The 17,800-nt window shown below is 47.0% G+C and overlaps 1 protein-coding gene across 3 annotated transcripts in view; it reads right to left on the reverse strand.

Annotated features, from left to right (window-relative positions):
- Nucleotides 1-17,800, reverse strand: part of LOC115478696 (allantoinase, mitochondrial-like) — a 153,237-nt gene that overhangs the window by 105,450 nt on the left and 29,987 nt on the right. For all 3 annotated transcript variants that reach the window (XM_030216222.1, XM_030216220.1, XM_030216221.1), the window contains exon 4: nucleotides 5,073-5,187. In XM_030216222.1, the coding sequence (XP_030072082.1) occupies nucleotides 5,073-5,187 (115 nt within the window). The remainder of the gene's footprint in view (nucleotides 1-5,072; nucleotides 5,188-17,800) is intronic.

Genomic DNA, 17,800 nt, shown 5'->3' on the forward strand with positions numbered 1-17,800 from the left:
AAAGTTCATGGGGGCATGTCAGCACTGTAGCAAAGGCAGGACCAGGGCATGATTAAGAGATGGGTGTCCTCGGCTGATAATGGAAAAAAGAAAGGCTTCCCTGATGAGCACTTGGCCGACTTTACGTGGTCCATTTTTTCTTGCGACCAAGCCGTGAAAAGGTGCCCAAACTGACCAGATGACCACCAGAGGGTATCAGAGATGACCTCCCCTTACTCCCCCAGTGGTCACCAACCCCCTCCCACCCTAAAAAAAACTTAAAAAGTTTTTTTGCCAACCTCTATGCCAGCCTCAAATGTCATACCCAGTTCCATGACAGCAGTATGCAGGCCCCTGGAGCAGTTTTAGTGGGTGCAATGCACTTCAGGCAGTCAGACCCAGGCCCATCCCCCCCTACCTGTTACACTTTTGGTGGTAAAAGTGAGCCTTCCAAAACCCACCCGAAACCACTGTACCTACATGTAGGTGCCCCCCTTCACACCTTAGGGCTATGGTAGTGGTGTATAGTTGTGGGTAGTGGGTTTTGGGGGGTGGGGGTGGGGGGCTCAGCACCCAAGGTAAGGGAGCTATGCACCTGGGAGCAATTTGTGAAGTCCACTGCAGTGCCCCCTAGGGTTCCCGGTTGGTGTTCTGGCATATCAGGGGGACCAGTGCACTACGAATTCTGGCTCCTCCCATGACCAAAGGGCTTGGATTTGGTTGTTTTAGAGATGGACGTCCTCAGTTTCCATTATGGCTGAAACCCGGGGATGACCATCTCTAAGGTCGACCATCTCAACATTTAGGTCGACCTAAATGTTGAGATTTGGGCGTCCTACCGTATTATCGAAACAAAAGATGGATGCCCATCTTGTTTCGATAATATGGGTTTCCCCGCCCCTTCATGAAAACTTGGGCGCCCCGTTCGATTATGCCCCTCCAAGGGGCTCATTTTCAAAAGAGAAAAACATCTCAATAATGGCATAAAGTGACAACTGCAATTTTTGAAACTCGGATTTGAGATATTTTCTCCGTAAGTCCAAATCACAAGGGCATGTGGGGGTGTGTTGGGGATAGGATCTGGGAATTCCCAAAACTTGGACATTTTTCTACCATAATAGAACAAAGCAAAAATATCCAGGGCTAAAAGTTAGACGTTTGGTCTAGACCTGTTTTAATCTGCCTAAGTCACAAAAAGGTGCCCTAAATGACAAGATGATCACTGGAGAGATTAAGGCATGATCACCCCTTACTCCCCCAGTGGTCACTGACCCCCTATCACCCTCCAAAGATGTGAAAGAAACAATACATTCCATCCTTTATGATAGCACCAGATGTTATGGCCAGTCCTATTAGAGCAGCAAGCATGTCCCAGTGGCCAGTGGAGTGCACTGTAGAGAAGGGGCCCGGGCCCAGGCCCATATCCCACTCTGTTACACTTGTGGTGGAAAGTATGAGCATCCCCCAAATCCTCCAAAAACGTACTATACCAACATATAGGTGACATCTGCAGGCATAATGGCTATTGTAGTGATGTACAGTTGGCATTTGCTATTTGCCACTGTTGTTAAATCTGGATATTGAATGCCAGGCCATATCCAGTGACTGGCATTGAATATCTGGGTTTCTTTGGCCGCTAAAAGTTAACTGGCTATTCTGATATTTAGTGCTAACCGGTTAACTTTTTAGCAGTCAAAGATAGGCCTGCTATTTAAGTGGCCTATTTTGACCACTCAACATAGCCCATTAGGTGCTGAATATCTGCGCATAACTAGCTATGTCGCATGATATAGCCAGTTAGTGGTTAGCCACTAACCAGGATATTTAGCAGGAGATAATCCGTTATCGCACACTGAATATCTGCGGTAAAGTGCTTAAACACTATTTAACTGGCCATTTGCCATTCCTTGCATGTTAAATAGTATTTAATTTCATGGGGAGTGGGTTTTTGGTGGATTTTGAAGGGCTTACCATACAATACATACAATATAAGCTCCTTGTGACTCTGGGCAAGTCACTTAGCCCTCCATTGCCCCATGTAAGCCGCATTGAGCCTGCCATGAGTGGGAAAGCGTGGGGTACAAATGTAACAAAAAAATAAATATATAAGGGGGTAATAGTGAGATGTGTACCTGGGACCTTTTATGTGAAGTCCACTGCAGTGTCTCCTAGGGTGCTCCACTACTGTGCTGGGATGTCGGTGTGGCCAGTCAGCTAATAATACTAGCCCCCCCCCCCCCCCCCCCTCCATATATCCCAATGGCTTCTTTTTGTGCATTTCTCTCTTGGATGCTTTTTATTTTCAAAAATGGTCCTAAAAGATAGATATACTGAGCACAAAAATGACTAGCAAATGGCCATTTTTGAAACACAAAGTTGGACATTTTTCTGGTTTGAAAATGGTCATGTTTGCTACTGGATTTGTGGATATTTTTTTGCAAAACGTCCAAAATCGAATTTAGACGTCATATCGAAAATGCCCCTCCAAGTGTTCTTACTGAATTCTAGTGGACATTTTGGTGCCCCCAATTACACCTGCCATAGGCCTAGTGTAAATAGGGGTGCCTAAATTTACTATGCATGTAAGGGGTACATAAATGTAGCAGTATTCTGTAAATTGCCTGCCTTAATGTCTGCCCTGGCTATGGCCCACTCATGTCCAACCCAAGTCCAACCCATGTGTACACTCCCCTTACCATACATTTATGCCATTTAATACTACATAATCACCAAAATGACATTTTCACAGAGAAGTGTACACTTACAGGCTCTTTTTTGAAAGAGAAGGACGCCCATCTTTCGACACAAATCAGAAGATGGGCGTCCTTCTCACAGGGTCGCCCAAATCGGTATAATTGAAAGCAGATTTTGGGCATCTGTCATGTCCCCTACCTCAACGCAAGCGGCGTCCTCGGGCTGCACGGGGTCCCGTTGACACACACACTTGACTGGCACAGCCCTGAGTCATGTGTGTGTAGTTCTTCTTTGGCTGCTGGCTCCTTGATTGCTTTGCTTCCATGCACCTGGGTCTGCTCTCTCTCTCTGCCTGGCTTCCAGACTCCATGATTGCTTTGCTTCCACGCACCTGAGTTTGCTCTCTCTCTCTGCCTGGCTTCCCTTGCTTCTCTCCTATTGGTCTTCCAGTTCCTCCTTCTCCTGCTCTTGACCTATGGCTGTGCTCCTTCTCCCTGCTGGTCCCTGCTGATGTCAGACACCAGCACTTTATCAGCTGAGCTCTTCCTGGACTCCATTCTTCAGCTTCTACTTTGGTAGGTGTTACTTGCTCAGTAGTGTGCTTCTTCTCTACTTTGTCCCTCATTGCTGACTTTGCCTGTACCTGGATTACTCTCTTGCCTGCTGCCTGCCTACTGGCTTTGCCTGTACCTGGATTACTGTCTTGACCTGCTGCCTGCCTACTGACTTCGCCCGTACCTGGATTACTCTTTTGACCTGCTGCCTGCCTATTGACTTCATCTGTGCCTGGATTACTCTCTTGCCTGCTGCCTGCCTATTGACTTTGCCTGTACCTGGATCACTCTCTTGCTTGCTGCCTGTCTGGCCGTTACGTTCACCACCCCGCTTCCTGCTCCGTCTCGTACGTCCTGCAGGCCACCCGCACCTAGGGGCTCAACCTCTGGGGAACGGCAGTCAGCGCAGGTGAAAACCGGGGTTGTCCAGCCGCCAAGTGGAACCTGGTCCGAGTACCAGGCTCATCAGTGCTCTACTTGGTACAAGAACTCACAAGTCTGACAGTGTCCTCAACTGCTGTCCATCGCAGGGATGACCAAAGTTCAAGGGGGTGTATCGGAGGCCTAGTGAAGGCGGGACTTGGGCGTGCCTAACACATGGACATCCTCGACCTATAATGGAAAAAAAAAGGGCGTCCCTGACGAGCACTTGGATGACTTTACCTGGTCCTGTTTTTCTTACGACCAAGGCACAAAGAGGTGCCCGAACTGACCAGATGACCACCAGAGAAAATTGGGGATGACCTTCCCTTACTCCCCCAGTGGTCACTAACCCCCTCCCACCCTCAAAAATCATCTTTAAAAATATTTTGTGCCAGCCTCAAATGTCATACTCAGGTCCATCACAGCAGTATGCAGGTCCCTCGATCAGTTTTAGTGGGTGCAGTACACTTCAGGCAGGCGGACCCAGACCCCCCCCCCCACACCTGTTACACTTGTGGTGGTAAATGTGAGCCCTCCAAAACCCACCCAAAACCCACTGTACCCACTTCTAGGTGCCCCCCTTCACCCGTAAGGGCTATGGTAGTGGTGTATAGTTGTGGGTAGTGGAGTTTGGGGGGGGGGGTTGGGGGGCTCAGCACACAAGGTAAGGGAGCTATGTACCTGGGAGCATTTTATGACGTCCACTGCAGTGCCCCATAGGGTGCCCGGTTGGTGTCCTGGCATGACAGGGGGAGCAGTGCACTACGAATGCTGGCTCCTCCAACGACCAAAGGGCTTGCATTTGGTCGTTTCTGAGATGGGCGTCCTTGGTTTCCATTATCACCGAAAATCAGAAATGACCAAGTCTAGGGACGACCATCTCTAAGGATGGCATAAATTTCAGGATTTGGGCGTCCCCGACCGCATTATTGAAACAAAAGATGGACGTCCATCTTGTATTGATAATACGGGTTTCCCCGCCCCTCCATCGGGACGTTTTGCGAGGATGTCCTCAGCAAAACTTGGGCATCCCTTTCAATTATGCCCCTCTTAGGTGCCTAAATGTATTCTATACCTTTAGGCACATAGTTGGTGCATACATGTAAACGACTTGTCAAAGAATTGCCCTGTAAGACAGCCATTCCTAACCCAGTCCTCAGGGCACCTAGTCCCATCAGGTTTTTAAGATATCCACAATGAATAGTCATGAGTTAGATTTGCATGCAAATCTATTTCATGCATATTCATTGTGGATATCCTGAAAACTCAATTGGACTAGGTATGCCCCAAGGACTGGGTTTGGAATGGCTGCTTTAGGGGAATATTCAAGGGTAGATAACTAACAATTTATTTTCAGTATGTTACTACTACTAGTACTACTTATCATTTCTATAGTGCTACTAGACAACATGATAAGCCAACCTGATTATTTGGGATAACTCCTCCCCAGAAAGCTGTGTCCACATAGCATTGCCCGTCAGCAGCTTGTAACTTCACATTGAAGTTGGAGAGAGTAGTGGTGGGAGGCAGGCTGTTCCTGAAGACCAAGCAGAGATAAACATATTGTTAAATGATCTTTAGCTTTCCCAAAGTTAGTATTTACTTTCTATATTTTGTTTTTTATTTAATATTTCTGAATCCAAGCAAAATAACCTTTAGGCCTGTTATTCAAAAGCTCTTCTCTGAATAGAGGCAGCTGTTATATGCATAAGTGCCCTACCTGGGAATTTCAGCAGCACTATTTGGATACTGCTATTAAAAGTTCTTACAGTCCGGTGTAGCACTATCCAGATGGGGTGAATAGTAGAGTGAGCCAAAAAATAGGCACCAAAATGAGGGCAAAATGCTGGTGCTAATCTAGGCACCCAGAGGCCATTATAGAATAGAGCTTAAATTAGCATTTATGCGCCAACATTTCAGCATGAGCACTTACACCTGGTCTATAGCAAGTGTAAATGTATTTTATTTATTTATTAGGATTTATTTACCACCTTTTTGAAGGAATTCACTCATGGAAATGTACAGATTATAGAGTGAGAAGGTAGTGTCAGAGCATGGTGCATCCTAGGAATCTCACCCTAGTATTCTATTATGGTATCTTGGCGCACAGATTTTGTTATAGAATTGGCATGCAGTGTGCAGCATCAGCACACCTAAATTGTGGTGCCCAGTTATAGAATTGCCCCTTTAGTGTACTCACAAAATAGTGGCCTTATTTCTGGAATAAGCAGGATGGCATGCATTTACTATTTTGGGTACTGACAGATACTTGTCACCTGGATTTGCCACTGTTGGAAACATTCTGGGCTTGAGTGGCTTGACAGACTTTTTGTCTGTCCCACTATGACAATGCTTATTATTTATGCCTTAGTTGTTTGAAAAGACATTTATGTGTATGCACTAAAATTAGTATGCATGTGTATTTAAATGATGATAGATCAAATGCAAATGAAGCTTTAGCAGAAGCATGCTGAAATAATGCATGGTGTATCTCCATATAGTCATGTTAACGTATAAATATTTAGCCCACATGTGCGTGTATTTTCTTTCTTTCTTTCTTTCTTTCTTTCTTTCTTTCTTTCTTTCACTTTCACTTTAATCAGGAGCATTGCTGGGATTCTGGTGCTATAAGGCTTCATTTACAACTACTCAGAGATTGTCCCCCTATTTTAATAGCCCCTCCCTCTTACTGTCCCTAGTCTGACTTCAGCAAGAATCCAGAGAGTGAGAGCAATTATAGGGCTCTTTCTAGAATCCTGTATCATGGGATCTAAATTTGGCCACAAAGTATAGTCCTCATTGATGTCAATGACTTTTTCCCTTTGCAGAACCAGAATGTAGGGCTAGGGTGCACTCTACATCTTGATTATTTAGGTAAAATTTGAATTTGGGTTGGTGATTTTTTAAAATGTTTTCCCTAAAAAATAAGAATGGGGCAATTTTCAGACTGCAGAATACAGATCTGTGGGTAGTGATTGTACAATATTGTGTGTCCTTACTTCTTTGGTGTTTTGGTTTTGGACCACAATCATAGGCGGTCGGTGGTCCAACTGTTTGGGGAAGCTAAAGGGGGCGAGGTTAGGGGTGGGGTCAGGGGTGGAGCTTAAATCCATAATTGTCTGATAACACGCAGAAAAAATAAATAAATAAAAATAAAAATCACAATTAATACCTTTTTTAAATTTAGATATTAGATATGTATCATATGTCAAAGAATAAAGTGGTTGCTCAAAGCATATTCTAACCACAATCGCTCAACTGCAAAACACTATGCACAACTTTGTGCAAAAACACACTCAGAACCCCTAATTCATGTTTAATGTGGGATAAAATGCCATAAATAAGTAAATAAATATAAACTTTTAATGTTGAGCACCTGATTCTCAAAGTGGTCATATTCCAAACACTATAATGAAAATAAAATGATCTTTTCTACCTTTGTTGTCTGGTGACTTTTTCTGATCATGCTGGCCCAGTATCCGTTCTGCTGCTATCTGTCCTCAGTGCAGGTCAGGAAGTCATCCTCGTTAAATATCTCCCTAGCAACCCAGGACACCTCCAGCCAACCCCCCCTGCTTTCTCAGCAGTAAGGTAAACAAACCATAAACCAATTTCTACAACTGCTAGAGGGCTTTCACTGCAGCTCCTGCTGTAAGGATGGAGGTAAATCAACAATTTAATCCCCTCAGAGCAGTTGGACTCCACAGCTGATCCATTCTGCTGCAGCAGGGGGGAGGCTTAGCCTCTCCAAGCCTCTTATACCGGGCGCCTATGACCACAATATTTCTTTGTCAGAAAGTTTATCATTCCATACTGGAAAAAAAACCAAAAGGATCCATCACTATCTGGCTGTGCAGAGCTAGTTTTTAATCCCTTATTGCCCTCAGTGGCCATAAATAACAAGATGTGACTGAACTTAACAGTGAGAAAAACAGCCCTGAATGTATAACTTTAAAGGACCTGCAGATAGACTGCTTCTGTGCAGTCTAGCTTTAATAAAAGTACCTTTGAAACTTCCCAGCCAATAGCTTGGAAAAAAAGACTCCTTCTACCGTTTTGCTATGTACGCACAGAAGCAGAGAAATAAAATTCTTCTTTCTGAGCACACTGCCTCAAAACTGTCAGCCAGGCGTAAGTATTGGGGGTTAGGTAGAGGTGGGGGGAGGAGAGGTAATGACATTTTAGCATGGAGAAAACAGTTAAAACCTCATTCTGAGTTAGCACACCGTGAACTTTTACATGTTGGTTTAGACAGAAATAAATTGCACAGCAAAGTTTCTGCAAACAAGGACTCTTAAAGATTAACTAATGCAAATAGTTTCCCCTTGCTTTGGGAAAATAAAATGACAACTGAACATTTTTTGCCATTAACAAATTTCCTAAATTGTGACATTGTTGCAAAGGATGAGCCAGCATTTTAATCTAGCTCCAAGGAAAATCTGGAAATTTAAACCTCTTATAGAAAGCCAGGTCAGATTCTGCACATTCAACATGCTGAAGAAGCAAAATATCTGTCCTTACTTGAAAGGCATTAAAAGTTTCTCTATCCAAAGGTGAAACTCTAACCTTCCTTAGTAAAGGACATTTAAGCTGAGTATACATGCATACAGGGGAACAGAAATCCTGTGTATGAAAAATTTTAAAATTCTGACAAGCAGTATTCTCAGCAGGCATCACAAGTGTGCATGAAGGATATAAATCTGAATTTTATTTCAGTTTCATTGCTTCTAGTTTAGATAATGTTGAATCTTATACCCAAAGGCCAAGTTAAACCATAGCTAATCAATGTAAATAATGATTGACTAATCATATTTTCTTTATCTTGTTTATAGGTATTTGACCAGAATTTTCTCCCAGTAAAAGTACATTCCATATCATCAAGCTGATCAATCCATAGACTGGTGGGTTGTGTCCATCTACCAGCAGGTGGAGATAGAGAGCAAACTTTTGCCTCCCTATATGTGGTCATGTGCTGCCGGAAACTCCTCAGTATGTTCTCTATCTCAGCAGGTGGTGGTCACACACAGCAGCAGCTCTGGCTAGGCCTCCAAGCCTAATTTTTAGGTTTTGTTGAGTGCCTGGGGTTGAGGGCTCTTTTGAGCAAGTGCAAACCTGGTGGTGCCAGGTCCCTCCTTTTCTCCCCCCTCCCGCTGGCTCCGTTAAAAAAAAAAAAAAAAAATTTTAAACGTCCTTAAAGGCGTTTATTTCGACGTTTATTTAAACGTTCATTGCAGCTACTCACTGGGACACCAGTTCGTTACAGCTCGGAGCGGACAGCAGGTAATTTTTACCTTTTTATAGCGGGCAGGGGGTTCCCCGATTCTTCTCCTCGTGGCATATGGCGTCGGAGGGCGAGGGCGCAAAGGGTCGCTCCCCGGATCGCTTGAGCGCTTCTAGAGGGGATGCGGGGGTCTTACAGCCTGATTCGCCCTTGTTGGGTGACAGTTTCGTGACCGATGAATGTCCCGGTCCTTCCTCCGGCGTGGCGGTTTTTCCCGCCATAAACGCCCATCCCCCGCTCCTCGCCTCCGCCATCTTGGCCGGCCACGCGGCTCGGACGGCTTCTTCGTGGGCCGCCCTTGAGGTTGGAGACATTAATGCCATGAACGCCCTTAATTTGGGCGACGGCACAAAAGCGGCTAAAGTTAAGCGCCGTTCTTCCCGCGCGGCTCCTTCGCGGAGTGTCGCGCCGGACGCCATTTTGGATGTGCAGCATGTCTCTCCCCCGCTCTTGCGAGCGCCGGTTGAGGGTGCGTCTAGGGCTGTTGCCCAGGCTGCGGAAGTGCACAGTCTGGGGGGTTTCTCCCCCGAGTTTGTTTTGCTGCTGCATCAGGCTTTCCTCATGCAAAACGCTGCCCCTGCTCCCTCGTCTGGTAAAGAGGTTGAGGTTCCCAGAGGTAAACGCCCTCGGGTTGATTCCCAGGCCTTGGAGGAATTTGTCTCCTCCGATGTAGATGAGGGCAGCGTGTCTGAGATCTCCCAACGGTCCTTTGCGGATTCCTTGGAGGAGACGGATCCCCGCTCGGATGGAGCGGATGACCCCTCTGCGGCGCGGCTTTTTAGCCCAGAGGATTTGCCCAACCTGTTGTTACAGGCCATGGACACTTTGAAGATTTCCTCTCCGGAGGACGTCTCTCCCTCAGCCCCTGTTGGCTCTGCCATTATGCTGGGGACGAAGCGCCCGCCTAGAACCTTCCACGTGCATGATGCCATGCACACCCTAATTTCGGCTCAATGGGATGTCCCAGAAGCGAGCCTTAAAGTGGCTAGGGCTATGTCCCGCCTCTATCCTTTGGCTGTGAGTGAACGTGAGGCCTATCTGTGGCCTACCGTGGATTCTTTAATCACTGCGGTGACTAAGAAAACGGCGTTGCCGGTGGAAGGTGGCACGGCCCTAAAGGACGCCCAAGACAGAAGATTGGAGGCGGCCTTAAGGTCGTCCTTTGAGGCGGCTGCTTTAAGTTTGCAGGCCTCAGTTTGCGGCTCCTATGTGGCCAGGGCGTGCCTGACTATGGTGCAGCGGGCTTCCCCCTCGGATCATTCCTTGAGGGCTGATTGGCCGGCCCTGGAACGGGCTTAGCCTATTTGGCAGACTTGCTGTATGATGTCTTGAGGGCCTCAGCGAAAGGCATGACTCAGACAATCTCTGCGCGGCGGTGGCTTTGGCTGAAACATTGGTCTGCTGACCACGCCTCTAAATCCCGCCTGGCTAGGTTGCCTTTTAAAGGCAAGCTGCTCTTTGGGGTCGAGCTGGACAAAATCGTGACCGATCTCGGCACGTCTAAGGGCAAGAAATTACCAGAGGTCAGGGCTCGGGCTAGTACTCGTCCCGGTACCTCCAGAGGACGGTTGCAGGAAGCCCGTCGGTACCGCCCGGGCAAGTCGGGTTCCTCTGCCCCCTCTTCCTTCAAGAGGAATTTCTCCCCCAAGCAGCATTCCTTTCGCAGAGACCGCCGTCCCGGAGGTGCTCCCTCCGGTCCTCCCCCAGGGTCTCTTACCCAATGACGGGGTCTTGGTCCACGCCCCAGTGCAGATTGGAGGACGGCTGTCCTCGTTTCTGGGCGAGTGGACCACAATAACTTCAGACGCGTGGGTGCTGGAAGTCATCAGAGACGGCTACAAACTAGAGTTCTGCCGACCCTTAAAAGAGGGGTTTGTACTCTCTCCCTGCAAGTCTCCGGTCAAAGCTGTGGCAGTGCAGCAGACCTTGGACAATCTGATCCGCCTGGGCGCGGTCGTTCCAGTGCCAGAAAGTCAGCTTGGCAAGGGACGTTACTCCATTTACTTTGTGGTACCAAAGAAAGGAGGTTCTGTCCGGCCTATTCTCGACCTCAAAGGGGTCAATCGGGCCTTGAAAGTGCGGCACTTTCGCATGGAGACTCTCCGCTCTGTTATAGCGGCAGTGAAGGCAGGAGAGTTCCTGGCATCCTTGGACATCAAGGAAGCGTACCTGCATATTCCCATCTGGCCTCCTCATCAACGCTTTCTGCGTTTTGCAGTCCTGGGCCGACACTTCCAGTTCAGAGCCCTCCCTTTCGGGTTGGCTACTGCTCTGCGGACCTTTTCCAAAGTAATGGTGGTCATCGCGGCCTTCCTACGAAAGGAAGGGGTACAAGTCCATCCTTATCTGGACGACTGGTTGATCCGAGCCCCCTCTTATGCAGAGTGCGGCATAGCTGTGGACTGGGTAGTTGCTCTTTTGAGCTCCCTGGGATGGATCATCAACTGGGAGAAGAGCCAGCTGCGCCCGACTCAGTCCCTGGAGTACCTGGGAGTTCGATTCGACACCCAAGTGGGCAGAGTGTTCCTGCCAGACAATCGGATTGTCAAACTTCAGGCTCAGGTGGACCAGTTCCTAGTAGCCTCTCCCCTTCGGGCTTGGGACTATGTACAGCTGTTGGGCTCTATGACGGCCACGATGGAAGTTGTGCCCTGGGCCAGGGCTCATATGAGACCACTTCAACACTCTTTGCTGCAGCGCTGGACTCCGATGTCGGAGGATTATGCTGTGCGCCTTCCCTTGGACCCAGCAGTGCGCAAGGCGCTGAGCTGGTGGATGCAGACAGACAAGTTGTCTGCGGGAATGCCTCTGGTGACCCCAGAGTGGATTGTCGTCACGACGGACGCCTCGTTGTCGGGCTGGGGAGCCCACTGCTTGGGAAGGACAGCGCAGGGGCTCTGGTCTCCTGCAGAGGCAAAGTGGTCTATCAACCTCCTGGAACTCAGAGCCATTCGGTTGGCGCTTTTGGAGTTCATCCCGGTACTGGTGTTGAAGCCTGTACGGGTCCTGTCGGACAATGCCACGGCTGTGGCCTATGTCAACCGCCAGGGAGGTACCAAGAGCGCCCCTCTAGCCAAGGAGGCTATGAATCTTTGCCAGTGGGCGGAAGCGAACCTGGAGCAGCTTTCAGCGGCCCACATTGCCGGAGTCATGAATGTCAAGGCGGACTTTCTCAGTCGCCATACCTTGGAGCCCGGAGAGTGGCAGCTATCTGCTCAGGCGTTCTTGGACATCACGAAGCGCTGGGGCCAGCCGAGCCTAGATCTGATGGCGTCATCGGCCAATTGCCAAGTGCCGCGCTTTTTCAGCAGAGGACGGGACCCTCGATCCCTGGGAGTAGATGCTCTTCTCCAACAGTGGCCGACACAAGAGCTTCTCTATGTGTTCCCGCCCTGGCCCATGTTGGGCAGGGTGCTAGACCGGGTGGCAAAGCATCCCGGCAGGGTAATCCTGGTGAGTCCGGATTGGCCCAGGCGTCCCTGGTATGCGGACTTGATCAGGCTCTCAGTCGACGATCCTCTGCGGCTGCCAGTGGAGCAGGGCCTGTTACATCAGGGTCCCGTGGTGATGGAGGATCCCTCCCCCTTTGGTCTTACGGCCTGGCTATTGAGCGGCAGCGTCTGAGGAAGAAGGGCTTCTCAGACAAGGTCATCGCCACTATGCTGAGAGCGAGGAAGCGCTCTACTTCTACTGCTTACGCCAGGGTTTGGCGTATCTTTGCAGCGTGGTGTGAAGCAGGCTCACTTTCTCCCTTCACTGCTCCAATTTCTTCAGTGTTGGCGTTCCTGCAAGAAGGTCTGGAGAAAGGCCTGTCGCTCAGTTCCCTTAAAGTCCAGGTAGCGGCTCTGGCTTGCTTCAGGGGCCGCCTGAAGGGTGCTTCCCTGGCTTCGCGGCCAGATGTGGTGCGCTTTCTCAAGGGAGTTAATCACCTGCGCCCTCCTCTGCACTCAGTGGTGCCTGCGTGGAATCTCAACCTGGTACTAAGAGCATTGCAGAAGCCGCCTTTTGAACCCTTGTCGAGGGCATCTCTGAAAGACCTGACGTTGAAAGCAGTCTTTTTGGTGGCTATCACTTCAGCCAGAAGAGTTTCCGAGCTCCAGGCGCTCTCATGTCGAGAGCCTTTTCTGCAGTTCACTGAGGCAGGAGTGACTATTCGCACAGTGCCTTCCTTCCTGCCCAAGATTGTTTCTCGCTTCCATGTGAATCAGCAGCTCTGTCTCCCTTCCTTTCGTAGGGAGGACTACCCAGAGGAGTACTCTGCTCTTAAATATCTGGATGTGAGACGAGTCATCATCAGATACTTGGAAGTGACCAATGATTTCCGGAAATCGGATCATCTGTTTGTCCTGTTTGCAGGTCCTCGTAAGGGTCTGCAGGCTGCTAAGCCTACAGTGGCAAGATGGGTCAAGGAAGCCATTGCAGCGGCTTATGTGGCCGCGGGGAAGGTGCCGCCTATCCAGCTGAAGGCTCACTCCACGAGAGCTCAGGCGGCCTCGATGGCAGAGGCCGGATCCGTCTCCTTGGAAGAGATATGCAAGGCGGCAACTTGGGCTTCGGCTCATACATTCTCCAAGCATTACCGTTTGACTGTGGCTGCACGGGCGGAGGCCCGGTTTGGAGCTTCAGTGTTGAGGTCAGGGATTTCAATGTCCCGCCCTGGGTGAGTACTGCTTCGGTACATCCTACCAGTCTATGGATTGATCAGCTTGATGATATGGAAGGTAAAATTATGTATAATCATACCTAATAATTTTCTTTCCATTAATCATAGCTGATCAATCCATAGCCCCTCCCAGATATCTGTACTGTTTTTATTCTGGTTGCATTTCAGGTTCAAGTTTAGTCTTCAGTTACTTCAGAAAGACTTCGTGTTCAAGTTTTTTCACTTGGATTCTTCAAGAGTTAAGACGAGTTTGTGTTACAGTGAGCTGCTGCATTCCTCTCCCCTCCGTTTTACGGGGCTGGATTGAGACTTAAAATTCTGCCGGCACTCCCTCCCGCTTCGTGCGGCTGTAGGGCAGCTTTGTACCCCTCCCGCTTCGGCGGTGTTAGGGTCAGTCAGCTCCTCCCGCGGTTGCGGTTGCAGGATAAGCCAGATCCCCCCGCATCGGCGGGTGTGGTGTCCCTCCCCCGCTCCGCGGGGATGAGCTGGACGGATTCCCCTCCCCCACTTGTGTGGGGATGAGCTGGGTTAATTCCCCTCCCCCGTTTCGGCGGTGGTGAGCTGGGCAGAGTGTCCCTTCGTGGGTGTAATTCTCTAAGTGCTGAGTCCTGAGGATGGAGCTTTGATATCGACATACTGAGGAGTTTCCGGCAGCACATGACCACATATAGGGAGGCAAAAGTTTGCTCTCTATCTCCACCTGCTGGTAGATGGACACAACCCACCAGTCTATGGATTGATCAGCTATGATTAATGGAAAGAAAATTATCAGGTATGATTATACATAATTTTACCATAACGGTAATTATCCAAATTGTAGAGATATCTCTAGTGGAATGCACAAAGAAATGTAAAAGTTCTATTGAAAGAATATGCATTTCTGAGATCATATGATTATCACAAAAATAGTTTTGTTTCAGTTAATTTAGAAAAGATGACAATAGGGTTTCCAGTCATGGTTACATTTGGACAAAGTTGAATTATAAAGCACTCTTGAAAGAGTCATACCAGCCTTGATGAAGACAAGTGATTAGCCACCTAATCTTCTAAATAATATGCACAAAAGGGGAAAGATTGATCTAAGTTCTGGTTCTGTGTAATGCAGGAAGCTCATTTGGAAGTAATTTTCCAAGTTCAGCTACCCTTCTATGAATGCTCTTGAAAGAAAAAGCCATATAAAAAGTAAAGGGGAGGTAACATTGTACTGGTAAAGAAAGGTTCAGGGAAGAAGTTATAAAGATGCTGTAAAAGGTGGGCTTTTACCACACCATGATTTACTATGGGAGTCCCCATCCTGCAGTATCTCAGTACTGCATGCTGCTGATTCCTGATATAAATGGAAAACACTGCTTGTAAGCCACCTCACAAGCACCATTATTCCACTGGCCTGGAAGCATTGGACCAATAAGCAGCCCGATGCTCCCAGGCTGTCTCTTAAATTTGCTGGCATTCTTAAATTAAGCAGATAGCTAGAGAGTTCCTACAAGCAACACTAATTGAAGGTTGTAAGCGACTTGACTGCATCACACAGTTTTTGAATAAACTTCACTGGCTACCAATACAACACAGAGCCAATTTTAAAACTCTCTGTTTGACCTTCAAGGCCCTTAAAGGAAATGGCCCAGAATACTTGAAGAACAGAATCTCCCTCTACACACCTACAAGGTCACTAAGGTCCTCCCATGGAGTTCCTCTAACCACACCCTCTCCAAATGACATCACACAATGTGATATCTGCAAGCGAGCCTTCTCTGGAGTAGCCCCCATGCTCTAGAATGCACTCCTTGAAAGGCTTTGCTTAACACAAGACTATCTCTACTTCAGGAAGCAGGTGAAAGCTTGACTCTTCAACCAGGCCTTTAACGGAAGAAATAAATGACACCTGCTGCACATATTATAGTAGGACATGTTTATCTACTCCTACCCTAGCTAAGATAATGTTCAAACACTTTTATGACCTCATGTGCAACTCTCTTTAACTAGTCCCTTATTTTCTTACTCAGTTGGTCTGTCTTAATCCCCTCAAAGACACCCTCCCCCCAATTAACTCTCCTCATAGTGACATGCCAACCTAACTCCCCCACTCAAAGGGCCCCACTACAGGTCAACTTCCCGATCCAAAAGTTCCCCTCTACCAAACACAACCTCCAAAGGCAGTAAGCCCCCTTCCCCCTAATCTTCCTGAAGGCCTCCTTGGGCCTACCTTACTTCAAAGATGGTGTCTAGTGGTCATGGCAGAAGCAATCCCAAGTTGCTCCTGTCCTCATTGGCACCATCATCCAAAATGGGGCTGACTCCTAGTGTTTACCCCATGCATTTTTAAATTGCATCACTGTTTTTGTCTCTACCACTTCCACTGAAAAAGTATTTCCTAATGTTACTTGTAAGTAAGATTAGCAGCCACACAGCTAAACCCACTATCTCTCCTTTTCTTGGCTTATCAGCTTTCTCATAACAAAAAAGAAAACTGGTTGCCATAACAACCCACAACTGTATAAGCAGACAGGCCTTTTCTCCTCCTTCCCCTCTGCAAAAAAGCCCTCATTCATTCATAAGAGCATCTTCAGGAATGAGGTAAAAATATCTTTTTGGAGAGATTGATTTTATCAGTGCAGGAAAAAATATGTTGTCTAGTATTATCAAACTGGGCTACCAGTAAGATGGGTTGTTTTACCACAAGTCGTGATATTTTAGCACAGGGTTTTGTTGCATAAAATGGGATCCTGTGAGAAAATAGCATGACTTGTGGTTAAATATCCCTTCTTAATAGTAGCTCACTTTGATAACTTCCCCTATAAGTGTGTAAATGTTTACTAGCATATGTGCATGTAGGTGCACCTGTATATGCATACATGCTATCATACCACCTAAGTGCTCTTCTGTACCAATGTGTGCAACTTACATAGTATGTATGTGAAAGGGGGCATACACATGGGCTGATCATGCGCAAGACATAAGTGGAGCTCCTACTTATATATACAACTCACAAAATACTATAAATTATGTATGTCCTTGCTGTATTCAGGCACCCGCAAATATTCTAGCTCTAGGGCTGATGCAAGTGTGGATGCCTAATGTTAGGCATGACAATACCTGGTTACGCTTGTATTCTATAACAGAATCTAGGTGCCTTGGTTCCTTTATAGAATAGGTTCCTACCATGTTGCTTAAATGGGGTGCCTAAGCGGAGGTGCACAGTTATAGAATTGCCCCCTTTATGGGTTAGTGTGCCCATGCCAATAGTGTTCATGTGCCATTGGGAGTATGTTTTGCACATACATGCTAAAATGTGAGTGTATCTACAGAGCATAATAAAAGGCAATTCTGTAACCTAGGTACCTGAATTTATGCACTCATTGGGCATGTAAATATTTAGAATACTAGCACTTAATGCATGTAAGTGTACACTTACCTGCAAAAGTGTAAGCAGGATGCCTAAGCACTATTTTGTAAGAGTGCACCTGGTTTGAAAGGATTACATTGGCTACCAATTTTAGCCAGGATTACATTTAAGATGCTATGTTTGGTGTTTAAGGCTTTTTATCTGGAAGCACCAGTGCATGTAAGGGCCAACTTATCCAAGCAACAGTACTATAATTTGCTGCATTCATCTCAGCATTGTTTGTTACAGCTTCTATTGCTCCAAGTTGTGAAATTAACTTCTACAAAAACAGAACGTTTTATTACATTGGTCCTCTGCTATAGAACTCTTTGCCTGCAGAAGTGAGCAGTTTAACAAGCTACCTTGGGTTTCATAAGATCCTCAAAACATGGATTTTTAAGAATGTCTTTGCCGGTTCATAGACATATTAAGTCAATTTCTGACTGTGATGATTGCTGATAATTTACTTTGATTTTGGTTAAACAATTATATTGTTTGGTTTTCCTTGTTTGAACATTTATTGTACTTGTTCCTATTTTATTGTAAACTGCTTTAAAACTGAACTGTGCTAAGTGGTATATTGAGTAATTAAATCAATCAAATCATGAATGCAATGGGCACTGAAATGACTGCAGTTATGCCAGGTCTATGGCTGCTGTAACTGTGGGCACACACGTTAGGCAAACCAATATCGGGTTACTCTGATATTCTAGAATAGACTCCCACCACATGTCCTCAGGGCACCTAAATGGAAGCATTCAATTTTAGAATTGCCTCCTAAATTTTCACCTACATGCATGAAAAACTATTTATCTGTGAGTTTT

This window comes from Microcaecilia unicolor, chromosome 10 (genome assembly GCF_901765095.1).
Source record: "Microcaecilia unicolor chromosome 10, aMicUni1.1, whole genome shotgun sequence".
Classification (NCBI taxonomy): domain Eukaryota; kingdom Metazoa; phylum Chordata; class Amphibia; order Gymnophiona; family Siphonopidae; genus Microcaecilia; species Microcaecilia unicolor.